General features: G+C 47.8%; 1 protein-coding gene across 2 annotated transcripts; it reads left to right on the plus strand.

Annotated features, from left to right (window-relative positions):
- On the plus strand, positions 1-26,803 carry HDC (histidine decarboxylase; the record flags this gene model as incomplete). 2 transcript variants are annotated; one of them, XM_080708051.1, is made up of 12 exons in its annotated part: positions 1-31; positions 2,302-2,474; positions 8,005-8,118; positions 10,334-10,456; positions 14,052-14,186; positions 15,020-15,163; positions 16,858-16,924; positions 19,149-19,311; positions 19,395-19,485; positions 23,468-23,566; positions 25,852-25,953; positions 26,072-26,803. In XM_080708051.1, the coding sequence occupies 12 exons, from the start codon at positions 1-3 to the stop codon at positions 26,801-26,803; spliced, it is 1,974 nt and encodes a 657-aa protein (XP_080564177.1). The 2 variants fall into 2 exon arrangements, with proteins under 2 accessions (XP_080564177.1, XP_080564178.1); XM_080708052.1 differs by lacking the exon at positions 23,468-23,566.
- Positions 26,804-27,339: the final 536 nt, after the last annotated feature.

Here is a 27,339-nt window from a genome sequence, read left to right on the forward strand (position 1 = left end):
ATGATGGAGCCGGAGGAATACCGCCGGAGAGGTGAGCCCTCTCCCCTGCTGCCACCCTGCGGGGCCAGCTGTTGCACATGGCCCTTGAGTTTTTGGGGTGCCATTTGACCATGGCACTAGAGTTGTCTTTTGAGAGTTGGCTTTAGTCGCCAAGAATTTTCCAGAAAAGGGACGTAGAGTCAGAATGTCAAACTTCTTCTCTCAACCTCTCCCTCCTTCTTCCTCCCATCTCTCCATTCTCTATCTTCTTGGCTTTCTCCCTCGACTTTCTTGCAAAATAGAGGATTCCTCATCCACTGAGTGGGGGGAAAAGGGACCATTTATTTTCTGGAATTTATTGAGGCGGTAAGGAGGAAAAGAGAGGAGAGGAGAGGAGAGGAGAGGAGAGGAGAGAGGAGAATCTTTCCCTGGAGGTAATTCCCTGAGTGCTCCTTGCCCTCCAGGGTGAGCTGGGTTACTCGTTGCTTTCTGAAGACACCTTTAGGTCGAGCAGGGCCCCTTGGACTTTGGCCTGTGAATGAAACACACATTCATTCATTTCTTTTTTCTTTTTTCTTTTTTTTTCTTTTTCTTTTTCTTTCTTTCTTTCTTTTTTTTTTGTACTGCGGATGGAACCCAGGGGCATTCTACTTCTAAGCTAAACCCTCAGCCTGATTTTTTTTTAATTCTTTATTATTATTTTTTTAACCATTGGGGATGGAACCCAGGAGCATTCTACCTCTGAGCTACACCCCCAGTCCTAATTTTTAGTCTTTATATTTTTTGAAACAGGGTCTCACTGAATTGCAAAGGGCCTCACTAAGTAGCTGAGGCTATCCACAAACCGTGATCCTCCCGTCTCCACCTCCCGAAAGCTGGGATTACAAGCGTGCTCCACCACACCTGGCCTTTTTTATTCTTTATTTTGAAACTGAGTTGCAGAGGGCCTCACTAAGTAGCTGAGGCTGACTGTGGATTTGTGATTCTCCTGTCTCAGCCTCCCGAATGCTGGGATGACAAGCCTGTGCCACCACGCCCGGCTCACACATACTCATTTCGCCCTGTCCCTGGTTGGGGAAGGGAGGATCTCTGGTTCTGCTGCTGGGGTGTTCCCAGATGCCCTGGGTTGAGGGAGTTTGGAGGAGAACAAAAAGAAAAGCAGGCTAAAATCTCTGGCTGTGCAGTTTTGTCTGGGGCTGGTTCTATTTGTAAGTTTCATTAGGATGATGCAGAGGAAAGGAATAAGGCTCTCTCTCTCTCTCTCTCTCTCTCTCTCTCTCTCCCCCTCTCCCTCTCTCTCTGTCTCTCTCTCTCCCCCTCTCTCTCCCTCTCTCTCCCTCTCTCTCTCTCTCTCCTCTCTCTCCCTCCCTTTCTCTCTCTCCCCCCTTCCCTCCCTCCCTCCTTCTCTCGGAGACACACATACAACACAGACAGAAAAACTGTGTGTAATGCCTTGTGGATGCCAAGAACTATGGAATTGTTATGAAACCTATAAAGTAGTAAGTTAGTAGCTGTTTCTGAGAAAGGCAGGAGAGACCCATGGGTAAGTGAAGGGGAAGAAAAATAAATATCATCCTTTGGTGCTAGTTTTGCGTTCTGGAGGGTCCCTGTTCCCTTGCTCATTCGTATATCCTCCCCATCATCCATTCATGCCCTCGTGCTTTGTGAAAAAATTATTCTGAAAATAAGTTCATGCCCGAGATCTTTCTCTCTCTATCTTATTTTTAATTTAATTTAATTAATTTAATGTGTGTGTGTGTGTGTGTGTGTGTGTGTGTGTGTGTGTGTGTGTGGGACTAGGGATTGAACCCAGGGACATTCTTCCGATCTATAGCCCCAGCCCATTTTTATTTATTTTTGTTTGTTTTTGAAACAGGGCCTCACTAAGTTGTTGAGAGTATCCCTGCGTTGCTGAGGCTGTCCTTGAACCTGTGATCCTCGTGTCTCAGCCTCCCAAGTTTGAGATTACAGGCGTGTGCCACAATACCCAGATTTTTACCAAGCTTACTTCTCTCTCTCTTTCTTCCTTCTTTTCTTCCTTTCCTTTCTTTCTTCCTTTCTTTCTTCTTTTGCCGTACTGGGGATGGAACCCAGGGGCATTCTACCTCCGAGCTACACTCCCAGCCCTAGTTTTGATTCCTTATTTTAAAACAAGGTCTCACTGAGTTGCAAAGGGCCTTGCTAAGTAGCTGAGGCTGTCCGTGAACCATGATCCTCCTGTCTCAGCCTCCCGAATGCTGGCATTACAAGCGTGTGCTACCAAGCATGAATTGACCAGGCCCAGCCCTGGGGTGTGACCCTCCTTTCTCTACTCTCTTCTAGGAAGAGAGATGGTGGATTACATCTGCCAGTACCTGAGCACTGTGCGGGAGAGGCGGGTGACTCCGGAAGTACAGCCCGGCTACCTGCGAGCCCAGCTACCTGAAAGCGCTCCCGAGGAGCCTGACAGCTGGGACAGCATCTTTGGGGACATTGAGCGAATCATCATGCCTGGGGTGAGATATAGTAACGGCAGAAGTGGTCCTAGATCTTCAGGGTGGTAGCCTGAAGAAAGACCAGCCTTGAATCAGCCTGGGTGACAACGCAACTGTCAGCGACCTCTCTAGCAACGTCCAAGCCCATCTTCTGGGCAGGCGGAGGGCCGGGACTTTGACTGGAAGGAGGAATGTGATGCCGGGCGGGCCCCTGTGTTGGGTGGAGAGTGGGTGTATCCCGGGGCAGCTTAGCAGACATGGCAACATTGAATGGGATGGATTGAGAAATGAAAATCAGGTTTGAGGAAAAAGGTTGACCACCAGCTGGGCATGGTGGCCCACGCTTGTAATCTCAGCACTTGGGAGGCGGACACCGGGGGATCTCAGTTCACGGACAGCCTCAGCTACTACTTGGTGAGGCCTTTTGCAACTCAACTCAGTGAGACCCTGTTTCAAAATAAAGAATAAAAAATAAGGCTGGGGGTGTCGCTCAGAGGCAGAATGTCCCTGATTTTATCCCCAGTACTGCCAAAATAAATAAATAAATAAATAAATAAATAAATAAATAAATAAAAGGATGACCCTGGCTAGCAAGGTGGGAGGCTGGACACTCTACCTGGGCCCTGATGGGTAAAGCCAGGGACTCTCCTATCCGGTGTCTGAGATCATACCAAAGAGACAGAAGGAAGAAGACATAACTCCCTGAGGGCACCCTAGCTGTCAGGTTGGAGACACCAGGGAAGGAGCTTTTTTTTTTTCCTTTTTTTCAATACTGGGGATAAAATCCAGGGGCATTCTGCCTCCGAGCGACCCCCTCAGCCCTCTCTGGGGACGATGGAGGTGCATCTTAAGTCAGCCTTTGGAAGAGCTTCGAGACACAGCCTAGCCCGGACACAGTGCCCCAGGCTGGGAGAGCAGACTGACACCTTTCGAGGGCATCACACAGAGACTGGCCTAGGCTGAAGTCCTGCATCTGTCAGGTGCTGACTGTGTGACTTGGGCCAAAAAAAAAAAAAATTAATTTCTCCAAGCCTGGGCCTCCTCAGCTGTTAGGCTGGGTCAGTGTGAGGGTCAAGCTAGCTAGCTGCAATGCAGCTGGTCCAGGGCCTGTACAGGGCGGGGAGCCCTCGGTAGAAGAGGGAGGAGGAGGATGTGAGCCTGGGCATCTGGCGCAACTCCTCACACCTGTGGCCAGGGATGTCAGCGGCTCTAGCGTCGCAGGTCAGCTGCGCATCAGCCAACTTCTGCCGGTTCCCTGGCTCCTCCGGCAACATCTGCATTGCTCAAAGGCTGGATATTCACAGAAAGCCTTTTTTGTCCCTGAAGAGCAGCTCAATCCCCAAAGCTCCCTGGTAAGGGAGGAAGGGTTGGAGTGAAGGGGCTCCTCACTGGGGATGGAACCCAGGGGCATTCTACCTCCGAGCTACACCCCCTGCCCTATTTTTTAATTCTTGATTTTAAAACAGGGTCTCACTGAGTCGCAAAGGGCCTCACTAAGTAGCTGAGGCTGTCCGCAAACTGCGATCCTCCTGTCTCAGCCTCCTGAATGCTGGGATGACAAGCGTGCGCCACCACTCTTTGCTTGAAAAGACTTATTTTTGAAAAAACGGATGAGGACTATTTGTTTTTCCTTTCTGAAAGGAAACTTCAGAAACTAGAGTCACAGATAAGGAATCTGCTCCAGGTCCAAAATCAAAATACCTACTGAGCTTTGGATTTAGTTGTGACAGAAATATGCCTGGAAGCAGGGATGAGAAATAATTCAAACTCTGAAAAAAAGGGGCAATTTGTCCAAAGCCAGATACTCCTCTCTCTTCCTGATAAGATTATCTAAGAGATTCCCTCCAGCAACTGTAATCTGCAGGGAGCCTGAAGACAGAAACAGCTGATTCACTGGGTAGGAAGGAATCCTGGCAGCTGATGGGGTGTGCTCTCACATCTGGACTGAGAGGTCTGTGTCTTTTGATAAGGGCTCTTGTCTTATCCTGTTTATCTTATAAGAAAAGAGCCCTCCGGGGTTTCCAAAATACTGTCAGTAAGCACAGTAGATAATGAGGGTGCCTATCTTCCTCTTATCTGAAAGGCCTTTGAGACTTTTATAATCTGAAAGCAGTTGACCCTCATTGAAAATTAGATTCTTAGCCAGGCGTGGTGTTGCTAGCTTGTCATCCCAGCATTTGGGAGGCTGAGACAGGAGGATGGAGATTCACGGCCAGCCTCAGCTACTTAGTGAGGCCCTCTGCAACTCAGTGAGACCCTGTTTCAAAACCAAGAATAATTAAAATTTGGACTGGGGGGGTATAGCTTGGAGGTAGAATGTCCCTGGGTTCTATCCCAAGTACCACACACACACACACATAAAAGAAAAAAAAAGAATAAAATATAGGGCTGGGGGTGTAGCTCAGAGGTAGAATGCCCCTGGTTCAATACCCAGTACTGAAAAAAAAAAAAACACCCCAAATTCTTTTATTTTTTCTTTCTTGCTGCCTAGTCCCTAAGAGAAGAAAAATTTTCTTCTGCTTTAATTCCAATCCTGGTTAGAAAACTGTTATTTACTTTTCTCTTTCTTTTCCTTTCTTTCTTTTTTCTATTTGCACTGGGGATTGAACCCAGGGGCATTCTACCTCCAAACCATACCCCCAGCCCTCATTTTCCCCCCAAGTACTAGGGATTGAACCCAGGGGTAAATTCTACCTCCGAGCTATACCCCCAGCCCTGTTTTTTTATTTTTTACTTTTTAAAACAGGGCCTCACTAAGTTGCTGAGGCTGTTCTTGAACCTGTGATCCTCCTGTCTCAGCCTCCCAAGTAGGATCGCAGGTTCACGGCCAACCTCAGCTACTTGTGAGGCCCTCTGCAACTTAGTGGGACTCTATTTCAAATAAAAGAATAAAAAATGGGTCTGGAGGTGTAGCTCAGAGGTAGACTGCTTCTGAGTTCAATCCCCAATATATGAGAGAGAGAGAGAGAGAGAGAGAGAGAGAGAGAGAGAATGAATGAATGAGAATCTGTACACACTAAATACCAGGATAATACACTAAGTACTGGGAATTGAACTCAGGGACATTCTACCTCCAACCAACCCTCGGCCCTATTTTTTATTCTTTATTTTGAAACAGGCTCTCACTGAGTTGCCAAGGGCCTCACTAAATAGTAGCTGAGGCTGTCCTTGAACTGCAATCTCCTGTCTCAGCGTCCCAAATGCTGGGATTACAAGCGTGCGCCACCACGCCTGGCATGCGCTAAGATTTAATCGAATAAATTCACAGTAGAGGGAAACAACTAGAATTATATAGCATTTCATGGGCTCAAGGAAGGGAGCAAAGGGGGTTGCAGGAGCTGGGGACGAGCTTATGGGGGACATGGATGGTAGCTTTCTAAGAATTAGCAGACTTTGGAGGGCTCTGTCTTCTTTACCAGGGCCACCTTCCCATTAGAGGAAATAGCATTGCTGAAAGATAAATACAGAAACTCGACAAGGCACGCTTGCCTGAGCAGTAGATGGGTAGAGATTAGATGGCCAGCTGGGGGGCCTCTGACTGTGGGCTCAGGGTTAGCCTGGAGCTTGGCCTCCCACATTCCTGGGCTGCCGTCTCCTCTCTGCCCTCTCTAGACTCCATCCTTCCTGTGAAGCGAAGGACAGCTCTGAGTCTGTTTACACTGACCCTGTAGGAACTACCAGCCCATAGGCCTCAGTGTGCCATGAAGGTGTTTGTAGGAAACGGGATGGGATAAACCATCTGCTCTCCAGAAGCTCGCCGTCTCCCCGCCTTTGATCACTGGGAGGGGCAGCTCAGCTGTGAACACTGCCCAGAATCACAGTCTTAGGACTATAGAAGTTTTCGGGTTTTGTTAGCTTTTTTAATCGGCGCATTATAATTTGTGCATAATAGTGAGATTCAGTCATGCTTTCATATATGCACATAACTATTTGGTCTTCTACCCACTCATATCCCTTTTGGGGAGTCCAAAGGCTCCACCATGAATTATGAATTATATTATATTAATTATTAATTATATCGTCTCTGAACATCAATATATGAGTTCTTTTAGGGAACATTCTACTTTTTTTTTTGGGTGGTACTGGGGTTCCTGGAAACCCTCCTACCTCCAGGCTACACTCCCAGACCTATTTTTTAGCTAACTTTGAATATGAGACATGTGGGTGGTAAAAAAAAATACCAAAGAACATGTCTTCTTTAAGTTATTGGTGTTTTTTGTTTTTGTGTGTGATACTAAGATTGAACCTGGGAGTATTCTTCTAAGCTACACTCCCAGGCCTATTTTATTTTTTATTTTGAAAGAGGAAGGGCCCCACTAAGTGCTGAGGGCTTTTCTGAGTTGCCCTTTCAGTCAGCAGTCTCACTGCCGTAATGCAAAACACTTGACCACACAGCTTAGAGGAAGGAAGGTTTATTCGCTCACAGTTCTGGAGATTTCAGGGGTTCAGTTCATGCTAGACTAGGTTACATTAACAGAACTCAGGGCATGGGAGCAGGAGGCAGAGAGAGAGAAAGAGAGGGAGAGAGAGGAAGAAGAAGAAGGAGGAGGAGGAGGAAGATGAGTAGTAGGAGGAGGAGGACACACGCGCGCACACACACACACACACACACACACACACACACACACACGAGCTCTGCTCTCACATCATGGAGAGGCTGGAAGCAAGAGAGAATAATCAAGGGGATTCAAGGACACAAACACAGTGTCCAAAGCCATACCCTTAGTGACTCACTTTCCCCAGCTTCACCCCACCTGGCTAGGTTACCATTAAATAAACCTACCATAATGCCATAATGAATTTATCCACTGATGGGATTAGATCCCTCATGATTTAATTATATCATCTCTGAACATCAATATATGAGTTCTTTCAGAGAAAAAATTCTACTTTTTTTTTTTTTTTGGTGTATTGGGATTCCTGGAAACCCTTCTACCTCCAGGCTACACTCCCAGACCTATTTTTTAATATTTTAAAATTTCGAAACAGGGTCTCTTAAGGCAGCGAGGCTGGCTTCGAACCTGCGTGATCCTCCTGTCTCCGCCTCCCAAGCGCAGGGATTACAAGCCTGTACCACCACGCCCGGCAACACTGACATGTTGACCATAATAATCACCAAGGATGTCCTTAAACCTGTGATTCTCTTGTCTCAGCCTCTCGAGTCCCAGGATTACAGGCCCGCACCACCACACCTGGCATATGTCTTATTTTCATGGAGTTGTCTATCCTTTTTTTTTTTTATTTTGGTGGTACTGGGGTTCCTGGAAGCCCTTCTACCTCCGGGCCACACTCCCAGACCTATTTTTATATTTTTCGAAACAGGGTTTCTTAAACCAGCGTGGCTGGCCACGAACCTGTGCGATCCTCCTGTCTCCGCCTCCCAAGCGCGGAGATTACAAGCGTGCGCCACCACGCCCGGCTGGAGTTGTCTATCTTAAAAGTGTCCATCCATCTCTGGAGTGGTTTCCCCTTGCCAGGGAGGATCTCTGGAGGAAGAGGTCCCCCTTGGAAGTGCCTCCTGGCATCAACTGTGTGTCTGCTCTGCCTCTAGGTGGTACACTGGCAAAGCCCCCATATGCACGCCTACTACCCGGCCCTTACCTCATGGCCATCCCTGCTGGGCGACATGCTGGCTGATGCCATCAACTGTTTGGGATTCACCTGGGTGAGTAGCAACGGTGGTTACACCTGGCAGTTAGGAACGGAGCAGGGAGCAGCATCCCGGGCAGACATATTTCGTCCTGGTCTCTGAGCAGGGGTCCCAGATAAATACTAATAATGGAGTATCGGTTAAAACAAGCATGTTAATAATGGCTACATCCTTTAAGCTTAATCTTTACATAATTTATCTACTCCTTTAGTCCCACAGAATCATGAGAATTGGCCCCATTTTGTAGATGAGGAAATTGAGGCTTAAGTAACTTATCTCCTCAAAATCACCAGGCTTATAGAGTCACAGATGAGATTTCGGGTGAGATCTAGCTTTTGCTACAGTTTGTGACCTTTGCTAAGCGCGTTGATGCCTGTTGGGTCACAACTTCCCCTGTCCTCCTGTCTTTGGACTTAGAGATATGCGCTGAGACTTCCCTTAATAACATTTGAAGCACTTGCTCAGCTTCAAATTCTGTCAAAAACCTCTTGGAAAAACTCTCTTTCTTTCTTTCTTTCTTCCTTCCTTCCTTCCTTCCTTCCTTTCTTTCTTTCTTTCTTTCTTTCTTTCTTTCTTCCTCTCTCTCTTTCTTTCTCTCTCTTCCTTCCTTCCTTCCTTCCTTCCTTTTCTTCCTTCCTTTCTCTCTGTCTGTCACTGTCTGTCTGTCTGTCTGTCACTGTCTGTCTGTCTGTCTGTCACTGTCTGTCTGTCTGTCTGTCTGTCTGTCTGTCTGTCTGTTTCTCTCTCTCTCTCTCTCTCTCTCTCTCTCTCTCTCTCTCTCTCTGGTGCTGGGGAGAGAACCCAGGGACATTCTACCTCCAAGCGACACCCCCTGCCCTATTTTTTACTCTTTATTTGGAAACAGGGTCTCACTAAGTTGCTGAGAGCCTCACTAAGTAGCTGAGGCTGGCCATGAACCTGCGATCCTCCTGTCTCAGCCTCTCAAGTACTAAGCTAACAAACATTAACCACCATGCCCTGTAATCTTTATGTTTTAAGCCTGAAAGTTCATAGTGTGTATGGGTGGGTGGGAAAGGGTATGGAGTGTAATCACTATTTTTTTCCAGGAAAGAGTAGAGTACCATTTGCTTGTTCCTTTCTTCCTTCTTTCATTTCCTTTTCCTTTTTTTTTTTTGTGTGATACTAGGTATTGAATCCAGGAGTATTGTATTTCTGAGTTGTACCCCAGCACTATTTATTTATTTATTTATTTATTTATTTATTTATTTGGTACTGGATTAGAACCCAGGGACATTCTACCTCCAAGCTATACCCACAGCCATATATATCTATATCTATATCTATATCTATATCTATCTGTATATATATAATTTTTTTGTGGTACTGGGGCTGGAACTCAGGGACATTCTACCTCAGAGCTACACCCCCAGCCCCATGTTTTTATTCTTTATTTTGGAACAGGGTCTCACTGAGTTGCAGAGGGCCTTGCTAAGTAGCTGAGGCTGTCCGTGAACTGTGATCCTCCTGTCTATGCATCACACTTGGCCCCAGCCCTATTTTTTATTCTTTATTTTGACACAGGTTCTCACTAAGTTGCTGAGAGCCTCACTAAATTCCCGAGGCTGTAATCCTCCTGTCTCAGCCTCCCAAGTACTAGAATTACAGGTACCCGGCTTCCACACTTGCCTTCTTTTTTTTTTTTTTATGTGATACTAGGGTTCCTGGAAGCCCTTCTACCTCCGGGCTACACTCCCAGACCTATTTTATACTTTTTTATTTGGAAACAGGGTCTCTTAAGCCAGCGCGTCTGGCTTCAAACCTGAGCGATCCTCCTGTCTCCACCTCCCAAGCGCCGGGATTACAGCGTGCGCCACCACGTCCGGCCACACTTGAATTCTTAGTAACAACAACAAAACCAAACAAAAAAATTCCCCTTGTGCTGTAGAATGCTTCTCGATTGGATATTGTAGGGACTTGGGGAACGAAATCCAAGCCAACCATTTTGAGGGTTTTCTCCGGAGAGCCCTGGAGAATCCATCTCATTGGGGAAATAAAATGATATGAATCCATACCCCACCTTCTTTTCCCGTTTTTGCTTGACAAAGGTGGGAGTGGGCGGGTGCAGGGCCTGACACTAATTTTTCTAGGGCACTTCCCACCGATGCTCCCAGGGAGGGCCAGGGCCGGGGCAGGCAGGTGCACTTCTGGGACCGGCGGGGGCATCTCGATGCTCTGAGTTTTGCAGATGAAATTCCTTTTCTTCTTTCAGGCTTCTAGTCCCGTGTGCACGGAGCTGGAGATGAACATCATGGACTGGCTGGCGAAAATGCTGGGCCTTCCGGAGCACTTTCAGCACCACCACCCTGGCAGCCTCGGAGGAGGCGTCTTGCAGGTGCGGCTCGACAAGGCTCCATCTAGCTGCGCACAGTAGGGCAAGAAAAGCCAGACCCTTCCCAGCAGCTCCCCCGTGCTCCCCGGCTCTCCTCTCTGTTGTCCTAGCGATTGCTGGCATTGCCATCCTTGCTACCATGACTGACAGCGTCTTCACCTCCACCACTATCACCTGCGGGGATAGCGCCCGTCTCTGCGTGGCTGCCGAGGCCGCCTCAGCCTCAGCTTCGTCTCTACTGTTGCCACTCACCATCTCCCTCTCTCTTTTTTCTTCTTATTACATTTTTTATTTTTTTGTACTGTGATGGAACCCAGGGGCATTCTACCTCCAAGCTACACCCCACCCCTATTTCTTTTCTTTTCTTCTCTTTTCCTTTCCTTTCCTTTCTTTTCTTTTTTTCTTTCTTTCTTTCTGGTACTAGGGATGGAACTTAGGGGCATTCTACCTCCGAGCTACACCCCCAGCCCCATTTTTAACTATTTATTTATTTATTTATTTATTTATTTATTATTTTGGCGGTACTGGGGATGGAACCCAAGGGTATTCTACCTCTGAGCTACACCCCTAGCACCCCTAGCCCTATTTTTTAGTCTTTATTATTATTATTTTATTTTTTGGTGGTACTGGGGTTCCTGGAAACCCTTCTATCTCCAGGCTACACTCCCAGACCTATTTTTTATATTTTATTTGGAAACAGGGTCTCTTAAGCCAGCGCGGCTGGCTTCGAACCTGCGCGATCCTCCTGTCTCCGCCTCCCAAGCGCGGGGATTACAAGCGTGCGCCACCACGCCCGGCTTTTATTCTTTATTTTGAAACAGGGTCTCACTGAGTTGCAGAGGGCCTCACTAAGTAGCTGAGGCTGTCCGTGAACCGCGATCCTCCCGTCTCAGCCTCCCGAATGCTGGGATGACAAGCGTGGCCACCATGCCTGGCTCTCTTATTACATTTTCACTATTCCTTTTTGTTTGTTTGTTTTGTGGCACGGGGGATGGGACCCAGGGGCATTCCACCTCTGAGCTACACCCCCAGCTCTATTTTACTGTTTATTTTGAAACAGAGTCTCACTAGGTTACTGAGAGTCTTGCTAAAGTTGTCGAGGTTGGTCTTGAACCTGTGATCCTCCCATCTCAGCCTCCCACATGTTGGGATTACAAGCTTATGCCACCATGCCCAGCTTCCACTATTTCTTGATTCAAGTTTCTTTTTCTTTTTCTTTTTTGGTGGTACTGGGGGTGGAACCCAGAGGCTTTCTACCTCCGGGCTATACTCCCAGACCCGTTTATATTTTATTTTGGAAACAGTGTCTCACTAAATTGCCGAGAGCCTCACTAAGTAGCTGAGGCTGGCTTCGAACCTGCGCAATTCTCCTGTCTCAGCCTCCCAAGCGCGGGGATTACAAGCATGCGCCATTACGCCCGGCTTGATTCAAGTTTCTTAGTTCACCATCTGACAACTCCCGACCCCCCTTTTTTTTTTAGGTACTGGGGATGGAACCCAGGGGCATTCTACCTCTGAGCTAACTGTGCACCACCATGCCTGGCTTTTATTCTTTATTTTGAAACTGGGTCTCACTGAATTGCAAAGAGCCTCACTAAGTCGCTGAGGCTGGCCGGGAACCTGCCATCCTCCAGCCTCAGCCTCTCAAATGCTGGGATTACAAGCGTGCACCACCACGCCCGCCCAGCTCTGACAACTCCCTTCTGTTGTTCCATTTTATACCTCTTAGAAGAGAGGAAAAGATTAGATTAGGAAGGACCCGCCCTCCAAGATCCAGGAGGTCCCTAGCAGGGAGAAAAATTAACACATAGAACGAGGAACCTCAGGTTCAGATCCTGTCTTTTGGGTATGTGTCAAATGATGGTTGTTCCAATTTGTCTTCGTTGTGCCTTCCGGAGGCTGTACTTTTGTGTCTGTGAACCCTTAACATTCATGAGGGCTTGGTTCTGAGACCTTTGGAGAACCCCAAATTCTTGCAATCTACTGTAATGAGTAATTTTTCTGGTTTTATACTCTATAAAATAGCAATAATATTTTCCTAAAGAGTGGGCGTGAGAATTAAATGAATTCTCTATTCAATAAAAATAGCCTAATTGGTCTGAGATCAGAGAGACCTAACAAGTTCTCTGGAACCGTTAGCTAGAAAATTGACTCCTTTTCTCGTTCTTGCCTTGCAAGAATATTAAAATTTGCATCTTGCTGGGTGTGGTGGCGCACGCTTGTCATCCCAGCATTCGGGAGGCTGAGACGGGAGGATCTTGGTTCACGGACAGCCTCAGCTACTTAGTGAGGCCCTTTGCAATTTTTTTTTTTTTTTTTTTTTGCGGGTCTGGGGATGGAACCCAGGGGCATTTGACCTCTGACCTCTGAGCTACACCCCCTGCCCAATTTTTTATTCTTCATTTTGAAACCGGGTCTCACTGAGTTGCAGAGGGCCTCACTAAGTAGCTGAGGCTGTCCGCGAACCACGATCCTCCAGGTCTCAGCCTCCCAAATGCTGGGATGACAAGCGTGCGCCACCACGCCCGGCTGAGACCCTGTTTTAAAATAAAGGATAAAAAATAGAGCTGGGGGTGGAGCTCGGAGGTAGAATGTCCCTGGGTTCTATCTCTGTACTGCAAAAAAAAAAAAAAAAAAAAAAAAAAAAAAAAAAAAAGAAAGAAAGAAAGATTTGAATCTTAAAAGTAAGGCAAAACCCTGTAAGTTGTGGGCGCTCTGAGTTGTGAGCCGGTATGTACAACTTCATGTTTTCTCTCTGGGGGACACACACAGAGTCTCAGAAAGGTTAAATGACTTGGTTAAGCAGGAGCACGAGGATTCAAACTCAGGTCCACTCGAGTTCAGATCAGACTCCTCTGGTCCTCACCGACCATGTGGACTTGAGTTAGTCCTTTATCCTATCTGAAAACCACTGCCCTTCTCTGTCCTACCAAGAAGAAGCCTGACTATCTCAGAGAGGGGCCGGGCAGACAGGACGTGTTTCGTGAACTGTGGTTGTCGTACAGATGAAAGGCGGTAGGGTTATGGTGCTGGCTGTCTTTTTTTTAGAGTAAATTCCAGCTACTGAATATCTTGTAGAATTGGGCCCACCCCGCCCCATGAGTGTCTGCCAGGCTATTTAGCAGGGTTCTGTCAGTTGTATGTCCCTTGAATTTCAGGAAGTAAAGACACTAGCCAGGCGTGGTGGCGTGTGTCTGTCATCAAAACTTGCGAGGCCGAGACAGGAGGATTGCAGGTTCTCAACCAGCCTCAGCAACTTAGGGAGGCCCTCAGCAACTTAGCAAGAGCCTGTCTCAGAATAAAATTATAAAAAAGGCTGAGCTTGGAGGTAGAATGCCCCTATGGGTTCAATCCATAGTTAAAAAAAAAAAGCAACAATACAAAAGAAAAAACAAAACAAAAGACACCAAACATTGAATGAATGAATGAATGATGAGAAATCATAGATCCCAGTGTGGACCCTAGGATATCTAAGATCATCACCAGAGGAAAATCTTGTCCAACCCTTCCCATCCCAAGAGGCCATCAAAGGGAATCTGGGAAATTTGGCAGGGGGCTCAGGGAGAGGCTGCCCTCGGTAATCCTTTTCCCCCTACAGAGCACGGTCAGCGAATCCACCTTGATCGCCCTGCTGGCTGCAAGGAAGAACAAAATCCTGGGGATGAAAATGTGTGAGCCCGAAGCCGACGAGTCCTCTCTGAATGCCCGTCTCGTGGCGTATGCCTCTGACCAGGTGAGTCACCTGACAGGACACACCTTCAGCCGGGGCCTTGGCTTCGGGGCCTTAGTCCTCCAGAAGTTTTCTTTGAGACATGAGCGCGCCGGCGTTCAGAGCAGCTCAGGCATGGGACGTAGTCTCAGGAGCTATGGGGCAAGGCAAACTTCAAAGGTATATATTTTATGGTACTGGGGATGGAACCCAGGGGCATACTACCTCCAAGCTACACCCCCAGCCCTATTTTTATTTTTTATTTTGAAACAGGGTTTCACTGAGTTACAAAGGGCCTCACTAAGTAGCTGAGGCTGTCCGCGAACCAAATCCCCCCTGTCTCAGCCTCCCAAATGCTGGGATTATGAGCGTTGCCACCATGCCCAGCTCAAAGGTTTATGTTTGATTTCCTGATTTTTTAAAATATTTTTTTTTGATGGTACTAAGATTTGAATCCATGGCCTTGTGTATCCTAGGCCAGGACTTTACCACTGAGCTATATGTATCTTCAGGCTGAGTGTCTGATTCCAGAGTCTTATTTTTTATTTTAATTTTTCTTTTGCGGGTCTGCGGATGGAGCCCAGTGGCATTCTACCTTTAAACTACACCCCCGGCCTTATTTTTTATTTTTTTTTTTATTATTTTGAAACAGGGTCTCACTGAATTACGAAGGGCCTCACTAAGTAGCTGAGGCTGGCCTCAACCTGCAATCCTCCTGTCTCAGGCTCATGAATACTGGGATTACAAGCGTGCACCACCACGCCCGGCTTCTAACTCCACAGCCTTATGCTTCAGCAGTTTCTGTGCGTGCGCATCCAGTGTGGGCCTTTGCTAACGGGCTTCCCTGGCCCTCCCAGGCTCACTCCTCGGTGGAGAAGGCAGGTTTGATCGCCCTCGTGAAGATGAGATTTCTGCCTGTGGACGACAACTTCGTACTCCGAGGGGAGGCTCTGCAGAAAGCCATCGAGGAAGACAAGCAGCGGGGCCTGGTGCCTGTCTTTGTAAGTCAGAATGTGTCCTTAAGCTTAGAGTGGTAGGACATGGATTTGAGCAAAGAATTCTGGGAGAACTCAGGTAAGTGACGGTGGTAAACAAAAGCAGAAGGGTCTCCAGATATCGTGCTTGGCAGATGTTGAGTTGCTGTTCATTGGTGTGTTATGAAATGAGAATTGTGAGGCAAAACTAGCAGCATAAAGAAATAGACTAGAGCGAGGAGTGACGGCGCACACCTGCCAGCCCAGCACCTGGGGAGCGAGACTAGAGGACTGTGTGTTAGAGGCCAGCCTCGGCAACTCAGCAGGACCCTGATTCAAAATAAAAAATAAAGCCGGGCGTGGTGGTGCACGCTTGTAATCCCAGCATTCTGGAGGCTGAGATTGGAGGATCATGGTTCGCGGACAGCCTCAGTGACTTAGTGAGGCCCTCTGCAACTCAGTGAGTTTCAAAATAAAAAGTAAAGAGCATGAGCCGGGTGTAGTGGCGCATGCTTGTAATCCCCGCACTTGGGAGGCTGAGACAGGAGGATTGCGCAGGTTCAAAGCCAGCCTCAGCTACTTAGTGAGGCTCTCGGCAACTAAGTGAGACCCTGTTTCCAAATAAAATATAAAAATGGGTCTGGGAGTATAGCCTGGAGGTAGAAAGCCTCTGGGTTCCACCCCCAGTACCACCAAAAAAAAAAAAAAAAAAAAAAAAAAAAGTAAAGAGTCAGAGCCAGGCGTGGTGGCGCACGCTTGTAATTCAAGCATTTGTGAGGCTGAGACAGGAGGATCTGGGTTCGCAGTCAGCCTCAGCTACTTAGTGAGGCCCTTTGCAACTCAGTGAGAGCCTGTTTCAAAATAAAGAATAAAAAATAGGACTGGGGTGTATCTCGGAGGTAGAATGCCCCTGGGATCCATCCTCAGTACTGAAAAAAAAGGGGGGGTGCTGAGGGTGTAGATTGGAGGTAGAATGCTACTGGGTTCAATCCCCAGTACAAAGACAGAGATAGAAATAGAGATGAGATAGAGATAGACAGATATAAAGATGGATGAGAGAGAGAGAGAGAAATAGAATAGCAAATAACCAAGTGCATTCATAGAGTCAGCAGAGTATGTATTGTTTTTTGAAATTTTTATCTCAATACACATGTATATATAGATTAGGTTGTACTAAGAAATACATTGTATTCAGCTATTTACTGAGGACCTTTGCAACTTGGTGACACCCTGTTTCAAACTAAAGAATAAAAAAATAGGGCTGGGGCTATAGCTCAGAGGTAAAGAGCCCCTGGGTTCCATCCCCAGTATCTCAGAAAAAAAAAAAAAAGAAATACATTTTACAATATATTTCTTTTTTTTTTCTTCTTTTTTTTTTGGTGGTACTGGGGTTCCTGGAAGCCCTTCTACCTCCGGGCTACACTCCCAGACCCATTTTTATATTTTTATTTGGAAACAGGGTCTCTTAAGCCAGAGCAGCTGGCTTCGAACCTGCATGATCCTCCTGTCTCCTGTCTCCTGTCTCCGCCTCTCAAGCGCGGGGATTACAAGCGTGCGCCACCACGCCCAGCTCTAAAATGTATTTCTTAATATAGGTTATGGTAGAACACAATGTGAAATACACACTGTTCTAGTGGGTAAAGACTGTGGGAAAGTCTTTCTTCAGACCCAGTGTCTTGTGAGCCCAGCCTCCCAGGTTAACTCTTTTTATTTCCCTCTAGGTCTGTGCAACACTAGGTACCACTGGGGTCTGTGCATTTGACTGCCTGTCAGAGCTGGGCCCCATCTGTAAGTATCTGCCCTGCCTAGCTTAAAAAATGAGGAATGCTTTTTTACTTTTACTTTTTCTTTTTTGGCACTGGGGATGGAATCCAGGGGCATTCTACCTCCAAGCTACATCCCCCAGTGAAACAGAGTCTCACTGAGTTGCAAAGGGCCTCACTAAGTAGTAGCTGAGGCTGATTGCGAACTATGATTCTCCTGTCTCAGCCTCCCAAATGTGGGGATTGCAAGTGTGTGCCACCACGCCCGGCTTGAGGGATGTATTTTTAAATATCTCCGAGAGCAAACACATGAACTCGTTTCTGTGAAATGATTCTCACCACTTTGGTGAGATGGGCACCAAAGGTCACGAGGCTTGTCCCAGCAACCCAGGTCCTTGGGCTTTTCCCCCTGGGGATGAGGTTAGATCTCTTTCTTTTTTCCTTTTTCTTTTTTTTCTTTTTGTTGGTTCCTGGAAGCCCTTCTACCTCTGGGCTACACTCCCAGACCTATTTTATATTTTTGAAACAGGGTCTCTTAAGCCAGCGTGGCTGGCTTTGAACCTCTGTGATCCTCCTGTCTCCGCCTCCCAAGCACGGGGATTACAAGCGTGCGCCACCACGCCTGGGTAGAGCTCTTTCTTACCTTCAGTGCTAGGAGGCGGCCATGGGAGAGTGTATTGGTCAGTATCTCATCACTAACAAACATCTGAGGCACTGAACTTGGGAAGAGAAAAGGTTTATTTCGGCTCACAGCGTTGGAGTTTTCAGTGCACCACTGGTGGGCACTGTCTTTGGGAGCCTGAGTCGAGGTAGCTTGTCATGGTGGGGACATCGTTCATCTCGTCACAAGTCAGAGAAGAGATCAGGTTCCCACAGTCCCCTTGCAGGACACATGACCCAAAGACCTAAAGGCCCCATCACCTCAAGACCTCCCATGAGGCCCCACCCTTTCTTTCTTTCTTTCTTTCTTTCTTTCTTTCTTTCTTTCTTTCTTTCTTTCTTTCTTTTCTTCTTCCTTTCTTTATATTTTGGTACTGGTGATAAAACCCAGGGTCATTACACTGAGCTACATAGCCAGCCCTTTTTAATTTTTATTTTGAAACAGGGTCTCTGTAGGTTTTTTTTTAGGGTATCACTATATTGCTGAGGCTGTCTTTGAACCTGAGACCCTCCTGTCTCAGTCTCCCATGTACTGGGATTACAGGTGTGCTCCACCATGCCTGGGAAGGCCTGGTAGAGGTTTCACCACCTCCCGATCGGCCACCCTGTGGACCAAGCCTTTAACACATGGGCCTTTGGGGGACACTTAAGATCCAAACTATGACAGTCACAGGGTTTTTCATCTTCTCACTTGAATGTCTCTTAAGAGTGGCTGATTTTAAAACAGAGTAAATAAGGCACAGTAAAATATTTTCTGTTCCACTTCAGAAAAGAAAAGAAAAAGAGACCCAAATGTAATTCCTTAATCCCCAAGAGATAAACTCTTTAGGGAAGAAAGCCATCATCTCTTGAACCATTGCATTAGATGCACTAACATAGCTTCTGGGACAGAGGGAAGCTCGCTGTCCTAGGCTGTTCGAGGTTGAGGCTAAGGGCGTGTTGGCCCTCTGCCCAGAGAGAAGACAGCCAGGGTGAGGTTTTTGCAGACCCTCCTCTTTGGAGATAGTGGTACCTCAGTCAGCCCTTGACACCCCATCCTCTGGCCTCCCCTTTTTTGCAGTACTAGGGATGGAACCCAGGGTATTCTACCTCTGAGCTACACCCCCAGCCCTACTTTTTTATTCTTTATTTTGAAACAGGGTTTCACTGAGTTGCAAAGGGCCTCACTAAGTAGCTGAGGCTGTCCACGAACCGAGATCCTCCTGTTTCAGTCTCCCGAATGCTGGGATGACAAGCGTGCGCCACTATCCTCTGACCTTTGGTTGCTCACTTAGCAAAGCATAGCTTCACCAGGTGTGGTGGCACACGCTTGTAATCCCCGCACTTGGGAGGCGGAGACAGGAGGATCTCACAGATTCGAAGCCAGCCTCAGCTACTTAGTGAGACCCTGTTTCCAAGTAAAGTATAAAATATGTCTTGGAGTATAGCCTGGGGGTAGAAATGCCCCTGGGTTCCACCCCCAGTACTACCAAAACAAAACAAAACAAAACAAAAACCAAGCATATCTTCCTTCTCCTGAAGATCCCTTTGCAGCCCAGGCCCAGCTGGGCTGGGGCAGAGACTCCTTTCAGTTACGTTCATTTCCTCAGGTGCCAGTGAGGGGCTGTGGCTCCACGTTGATGCTGCTTATGCAGGGACCGCCTTCCTGTGTCCCGAGTTCCGGGCCTTTCTGAAGGGCGTGGAGTACGCCGACTCCTTCACCTTCAATCCCTCCAAGTGGATGATGGTGCACTTTGATTGCACCGGGTTCTGGTGAGTGCGGCAGCCAAGCTCTGGGCCTGCGGGACGGCTCAGAGAACTTGGCCACTAAAAAGACCCATATGGAAACTCCCCAGGGTCAAGGACAAATACAAGCTGCAGCAGACCTTCAGCGTGAACCCCGTCTACCTCAGGCATGCCAACTCGGGCGCAGCCACTGACTTCATGGTGAGTGGTCCCCAGAGGGCGGCGTGTGCAGTCTCTGAGGTGGGAGCTGGCCGTGTCTGACCCTGAAGGCCCTCCTGCATGTTCAGCAGGACTCTGGGCTCACAGCATCCCCTAAGACTGACGCTGTGTGCTCTCGGTTTCCAGGTGTGCATAAAAATAAAGAATCATGCCGGATGTGGTGGTACACGCTTGTAATCCCAGCATTCGGGAGGCTGAGACAGGAGGATCGTGGTTCGCGGACAGCCTCAGCTACTTAGTGAGGCCCTCTGCAACTCAGTGAGACCCTGATTCAAAAATAAAAGAATAAAAAATTGGGCAGGGGGTGTAGGTTGGAGGTCAAATGCCTCTGGGTTCCATCCCCAGAACCGCAATAAATAAATAAATAAATTCCCAAAGCCGGGCGTGGCGGTGCACGCTTGTAATCCCAGCACTTGGGAGGCTGAGACAGGAGGATCGCACAGGTTCAAAGCCAGCCTCAGCTACTTAGTGAGGCTCACAGCAACTAAGTGAGACCCTGTTTCCAAATAAAGTACAAAATAGGTCTGGGAGTATAGCATGTAGGTAGAAAGCCCCGGGTTCCACCCCCAGTACCACCAAAAAAAAAAAAAAAAAAATTCCCAGAGATGTTCTCCCTCCTTGGGGGACCAGTCCCTTATCCCCCATCTTGGATAACCTCCTGTCCTTCCCAGCAGCCTGCATCTCAACCCTCCCCAACCCACATTCTCAGCCTGTACTGTGTCTTAGAAAAACAAATTCTTTCGATTTGCTTCTCGGTTTGGAGCTGTGGATTTTCATGAGAGAGAGAGAGAGAGGGATGCGAATAGATGTTACACACAGCGTGGCCACTAAGAGGTCATGGAGCAGAATAGGATGAGCTTGGTGCGCAGCCCCATATCAGCAGGGGCCCGTTTGTAAACTTATTGGACTTTTCTGAGCCTGAACTTTTCCTCATACATATCCTCATGTGTGGTTTCCTGGGTACAGTGAGGCTTCAGTGGGGTGTGCATGTAAGTCACTTAGCACAGTACCTGAGTGGCATTACTCAGTTAAGTGGTAGGCGTCGTGTTCTTAGAAGCTCTTCTTGGAATCTGCAGAGATTTTCCGCAGCAAATGGTCAAGCATGTACGTGCGAGAGCCATATTACCTGTATTTAGATTCTTAGTTGACCATCTTGTGTGGTCTTGTGCACGTGACTGGTGTGCTTGTCTAGGTTTCCTTCTCTGTGAGATGGGGGTGATCATAATAGTCCTGGCCTCTTGGACTTGCTGTGAGGATTCAATGACTTAAGACTGGGGATGCCGAGAGCAAAACCCGATCTCCGTGAGAGTCATTCTTGGTGAAAAGATGGGTTTGTTTTATCTCTGTGGATGACTAAATTAGTGTCTTGTCTTTTTATTTTAATGTTTTGTGGCACTGGGGATGGAATGCATTCTACCTCCTTCTTATTCAATATTTTGAAACAGGGTCTCACTGAGTTGTAGAGGGCCTCACTAAGTAGCTGAGGCTGTTCGTGAACCACCATCCTCCTGTCTCAGCCTCCCGAATGCTGGGATTACAAGCGTGCACCAGCACGCCTGGCTAACATTTTTATGTTTGTTGATTTTTTTTTTTTTTTGTGATACTGGGGATTGAACTCCGGGTATTACATACCCAGCCCTTTTTAAATTTTCTGTCGAGACAGGGTCTCCATAAGTGGCCTGGAACTTGCAATCCTCCTGCCTTGGGCTCCTGTGTTACTGGGATTGCAGATATGAGCCACCATGTCTGGCAATGAGAAATTTTTTTTTTTAGGGACATCTCTTAACATTTGTTATTTATTTTCTTGGAGCGTCCAGTGAAGAAGAGGGAGCAGACATTCCTTGTTCTAGGAATTCTATGGTGTTTCCGGCTCTGCTGCCCTCTGCTGGCTAATAGAAGTCCCCGAGCTGGACCTCCACATGACCGCTAAGTGCAGAGATCCTGTCTGTTGACACAGGATCCACGTCCCTGCTCTACGTAGCTCAGAAAACTGGGGTCAAGGGTGAAGATGGGGACTTTTGTGAGGATTTGGCAATCCTATGGATGGTCAGATAAATATTTGACAGGACAAATATTTATTGAGCAGAAATTGTAGCAGAAGCTTTTTGACATTTGAATAAGTGACTATAAACCACACTACTTATTAGAAGAACTGTAGCCGGGAGTGGTGGGCACGCTTGTAATCCCAGCATTCAGGAGGCGGAGACAGGAGGATCGCGGTTCGCGGACAGCCTCAGCTACTTAGTGAGGCCCTCTGCAACTCAGTGAGACCCTGTTTCAAAATAAAGGATAAAAAATAGGGCTGGGGGTATATCTCGGAGGTAGAATGCCCCTGGGTTCCAGCTCTGGTACTGGGGGTGGGGGTGGGAGAAGAAGAAGAAGAAGAAGAAGAAGAAGAAGAAGAAGAAGAAGAAGAAGAAGAACTGTGAATGTTTTCCAAACCCTTTGCTCTGTTCTCAGATCTGAGAAAATGATAGGGAAAATTTCAGATCCCTGGTAATTGCAACTTTGAACTTTAAACTCGGTTGCCAGAACAAAGATTGATTTTAGTCTAACAGAAGCGGCGACACAGATGCTTCTTTGAAATTCAGACTCTAAGGGATGCCCCTGAGGTCACAGGAATCTCTCAGGCAACACCAGGACGAGGTAGTGATACGGGCCAGCTGGTTCTAGACAGCGGCATGACCGCCATGTGTAACACCCATCATTAATTTTTATTTTTATTTTTTTTTTTTTGCGGGTCTGGGGACGGAACCCAGAGGCATTTGACCTCCGAGCTACACCCCCTGCCCATTTTTTTATTCTTTATTTTGAAACAGGGTCTCACTGAGTTGCAGAGGGCCTCACTAAGTAGCTGAGGCTGTCCGCGAACCGCGATCCTCCGGTCTCAGCCTCCCGAATGCTGGGATTACAAGCGTGCGCCACCTCGCCTGGCTTAACACCCATCATTTCAATAGTCCACACTTGCCATAACTTCTGCTGAGCTCTGTTTCACTCCCTCTGAGTTCTTGGTACCAGTTCTGTCCCACTGCTTAGCAGGGAGGTGGCTCTACCCCAGGTCACATGACTAGTTAGCAGCTAAGAAACTTAGTTCTGCAGGTTTCCAGTGTCTGAGCTCTTAACTAGTATACTTTTATTTATTTATTTATTTTGCAGTACTGGGAATGGAACCCAGGGGCATTCTACCTCCAAGCTACACCCCAGCCCTATTTTTTAATTCTTTATTTTGAAACAGAGTCTCACTGAATTACAAAGGGCCTCACTAAGTAGCTGAGGCTGTCCGTGAACTGCGACCCTCCGGTCTCAGCCTCCCGAATGCTGGGATGACAAGCGTGCGCCACCACACCCGGCCTTAACTAGTATACTTTTAATGATTACCCATTTGGGAAGCATGTCGGTTCTTTCAGAGGAAAAAAAAAGTGTAATGCTTACACCTGGAATTTCTGAGCTGAAATGAAATGTGTGAAGCAAAGCAAAGCCTTGCCGGGTATGGTGGCCCACGCTTGAAATCCCAGAATTTGGGGAGGCTGAGACAGGAGGATCACGGTTCGCGGACAGCCTCAGCTACTTAGTGAGGCCCTCTGCAACTCAGTGAGACCCTGTTTCAAAATAAAGCCTAAAAAATAGGGCTGGGGGTGTAGCTCAGAGGTAGAATGCCCCTGGGTTCCATCCCCACTACCACACACACACACACACACACACACACACACACACACACACACAAGTAAAGTGCTTTTCTCCTGAGTTCAAGGTCATGGGCTTGCTTCCCATGTGTCCCACTCTTGGCCAAGAGACTGTGGGCCACTTTTGTCCCTGGAGACTTTGGCCGGCTCCTCAGCGACAGCTTCGGGAGCCCTGGCGCCAACTGGAGGGCTGGGCCGGGCCGGGTGGTGCCCAGGAGTGCGGATGGAGTGGGGCACCTGGCCTCTGATGTGGGCGGTTAACTATGTTCTTTGGTTTTTAGCACTGGCAGATCCCTCTGAGCCGGCGGTTTCGCTCTATTAAACTGTGGTTTGTGATTCGGTCCTTCGGGGTGAAGAATCTCCAGGCCCACATCAGACATGTACGTAACGTGCGCCAATCCCACGATGTTGTGTTTTTCTCCTGGGGAGGGAGGATCTTCTCTGCTTTGCGGACCTGCCCGAAGGACTCTTGGTATCTGGCTCAGGTGTCTTGGACTGTAGAGGGGCTCTTGGGATTTTCCTCTTTTGTGTGTGGGTGGTACCGGGGATTCGAACCCAGGGGCGTGCTACCTCTGAGCAACACTCCCAACACTATTTTAATTTTTATTTTGAAACAGAGTCTCATCAGGATGACGAGAGTCTCACTACTTGTTGAGGCTGTCCTCCAATTTGCGATCCTCCTCTCTCAGCCTCCCAAGAACTGGGAGTACAGGTGTGCGCCACTGCACCCGGGTACCATTCATTATTTTGTTACTGAGTGCCAGAGAGCCCTGGCTTGAGAAGTCGATTTGCAGAGGGAGAGAAATAATAACCCAAGGGTAGTGTCTGTGGCCGAGGTGGGACCATTTCCTTTTGGGGGATTACCCTGATTATCACAGATGCCTGGAAATTCTGGTCTCTGCTCCGGTCACCCTGAAACATGGCTCTTCTAGCTCGGACAGGTGGACCTACCAAGTCTGTAGCACATTTCCCTGCATCACATCATCAAGTACTTTTTGAAAGCCTATTTACTTTTTTGTTTGTTTTTACAGTACCAGGAGGGTTTTTACCCTGAAGCTACATACCCAGATTTGTTTATTTTATTTTGAGGCAGGGTTTGGCTAAGTTTCCCAGGCTGGCCTGGAACCTGCGATCCCCCTGCCTCAGCCTCTTGAATAGCCAGGGTTATAGGCAGATGCCGCCGTGCCTGGCCTAGGGAAGGCTGAGTTGGTACGACCTATTTGAGTTCAGTTCAAATAGCTATAAAATTACTGTGTTGGGGAAGAGACAGTGATGAGACAGGCAAAGTTTCTCATGTTCTTCACAGAAGAGGTGGATTTAGCTGACAGCTTCAGCCAGCAGTGTTTTCTCAAATTCATTTCTTTCTTTCCTTCCTTCCTTCCTTCTTTCCTTCCTTCCTTCCTTCCTCTCTCTCTTTCTTTTTTGCAGTACTAGGAATGGAACCCAAGGGCGTTCTACCTCTGAGCTACACCCACAGCCCTATTTTTTATTCTTTAATTTGAAATAAGGTCTCACTGAGCTGCAGAGGGCCTCACCAAGTAGCTGAGGCTGGCCTTGAACCTCCTTTCTCAGCCTCCTCCCAAATGTTGGTATTACAAGCATGCACCACCACACCCAGCTTTTCCCTCATATTTCTATGTGAGAAACGAAGATTAGAAAAAAGAATTTTTTTCTATTACTGACTGGTCTTTACATTTGTAATTTTATATTTGTTATCAATCAACACTGAATAAACAAGCAGCTGTCGCCCAGAATATTGGGAGACTTCAAGTTCTTTATGCTTTGTTTGAAACTTTAGACTCAAGACTGGAGACTGGTGGATGGGGAACGAGGAGATGGAAATTCACAATAATTAGGAAATTTCTTTTGTCTACCACTTGGGGCTGAATATTCAATATGTGGCCAACCTCCTGCTAAACCTCTGATTTCCCATCTACTCTGTCACTGCTTTTTCCTTTCAAGGGCCAGATTATCAGTCTCTGCCTTAGCCTGGGCATTTCGGGAACCTATTCAAAAATCCAGAGCTGGGCGTGGTGGCGCACACTTGTAAAACCAGCATTCGGGAGGCTGAGACGGGAGGATCGCAGTTCACAGCCAGCATTAGCTACTTAGTGAGGCCCTTTGCAACTTAGTGAGACCCTGTTTCAAAATAAAGAATAAAAAATAGGGCTGGGTGTGTAGCTTGGAGGTAGAATGCCCCTGGGTTCCATCCCTGGTACTGCAAAAAAAAAAAAAAAAAAAAAAAAAAAGAATGAGGGGCCCCTGCGGGTCCATATTATGTCTCCGTGTGCACTGGGACAGGTGTGTGTCTTCCTCTGGGCAGAGACAGCCTGTATGGGGACTGAGTTTTGTCCCCTTGTTGAGAAGCTGTAATGTCAGGATAGGAAACCAGGTTGCCTGGATTACAACTGGCTTCTGCGTGCTCACGCTGAGTTGAAAGAAAGCCCGGAAACACAGATTCTCCAGGTGGATCTGATATGAACGGGAATAGGAAGCCGGCAGTGGTTTTCCTTCTTGGAAATATGAAAAGAGACAGGCGCGTAGAGGCCACTCAGGTCCGCACGGCTCCAAGGCGTCCCTGGTTTAAAGCACTTAGTGTTGTGAAAGTTTATATCTAGTTTGTCTCTTGGCTGATTATTAATCTTAGATTTCTCTGTCTTCACAGGGTACAGAGATGGCTAAGTATTTTGAATCTCTGGTCAGAAATGACCCCTTCTTTGAAATTCCTGCCAAGAGGCACCTTGGCTTGGTGGTTTTTCGTCTAAAGGTACGCCACCTTCCCCGGCCTCTCGCGTGGTGTTTCCGTCTTTTGGACGCGTCAGTGCTGGGCTTCTGGGTTTGCTTCCAGGCGACGTGGTGCAGCCTTGTCCTTATCCTTCAAACAGGGTCCTAATTGTCTCACTGAAAGCGTGCTAAAGGAAATAGCCAAAGCTGGCCAGCTCTTCCTCATCCCTGCCACTGTTCAGGACAAGCTGATTATACGCTTCACGGTGACATCCCAGTTTACCACCAGGGCTGACATCTTGAGAGACTGGAGCCTCATCAGAGATGCTGCCACCCTCGTGCTGAGCCAGCACTGCACTTCCCAGCCGACGCCCCGGGTCGGGAACCTCATCCCTCCAGCCCTGGCCCGCGGGATGTCCCTTAAGTCTGTCAACGAGGCCGGGGATGATCCCACCCAGGCCAGGAAGATCATCAAGCAGCCTCAGCGTGTGGGAACCGGTCCCGGGGAAGGGGAAGACAGCCGCCATGTTGAGGCCTCGCTGGATTCACTGGATGGCTGCTTTGCAGAAGAGGCAGTGGATGTCCCCAAGCACAAGCCGTCTTCCTTCCTGTTCAGTTACTTGTCGGTGCAGAGTAAGAAGAAGACGGTGCGCTCCCTCAGTTGCAACAGCGTGCCCGTGAGCGCTCTGAAGCCCGCGCCCACGGACGGCGCCGTGAAGGCCGGGGGCTCCTCCAGGGCCAGGATCTTCTCCAGGTTCCCAGAGGAGATGATGTGGCTGAAAAAGAGTGCCTTCAAGAAGCTGATCAAGTTCTACAGCGTCCCCAGCTTCCCGGAATGCAGCTCCCAGCGCGGGTTCCAGCTGCCCTGCTGCCCTCTGCCGGCCATGGTGTAGACGGGACTCCGGCGGGGCCGAGGATGTGTGTGCTTCAGGAGTCCCTCAAGTTCTAGTTCGTGTGCTTTCTGTGTGCGCGCATATATATATATCTCTAGAATGGGGTTTAAATGAAGAGTTTAAACCATCACGATCCAGAAGTTTCTAGGAGCTCTTCAGAAAGAAAGGGCCATGGGAAGCATGCTGACAGCTTCTGTGGTTCAGCGTGTGACATGAAATAAGACATAGAAATAAATTGTGTTTGTCCCTGAAACAAAGCAAATCCTGTGTGACTTTATTGACCGCTAAAGCACCGGTTAGCTAACAGGGCACGTCCCGCAGCCTAAATGTATGTACCTTATAGAGTCTGCTTCTCAGGGCGCTGAAGATTGGAACTTGATTGTGGGAAAAAAGATGTGGAGGAGACACTGGGAATGAAGAAGTCAGGCAGCTCCTGTTTCAAAGCATTGCTTCTAGTTGGGTGTGGTGGTACACACCTGCAATCCCAGTACTTGGGTGGCTGAGACAGGAGGATTACAGGTTCAAGGCTAGCCTCC

This window comes from Muscardinus avellanarius (genome assembly GCF_963383645.1).
Source record: "Muscardinus avellanarius genome assembly, chromosome: 12".
Taxonomy (NCBI): Eukaryota; Metazoa; Chordata; class Mammalia; order Rodentia; family Gliridae; genus Muscardinus; species Muscardinus avellanarius.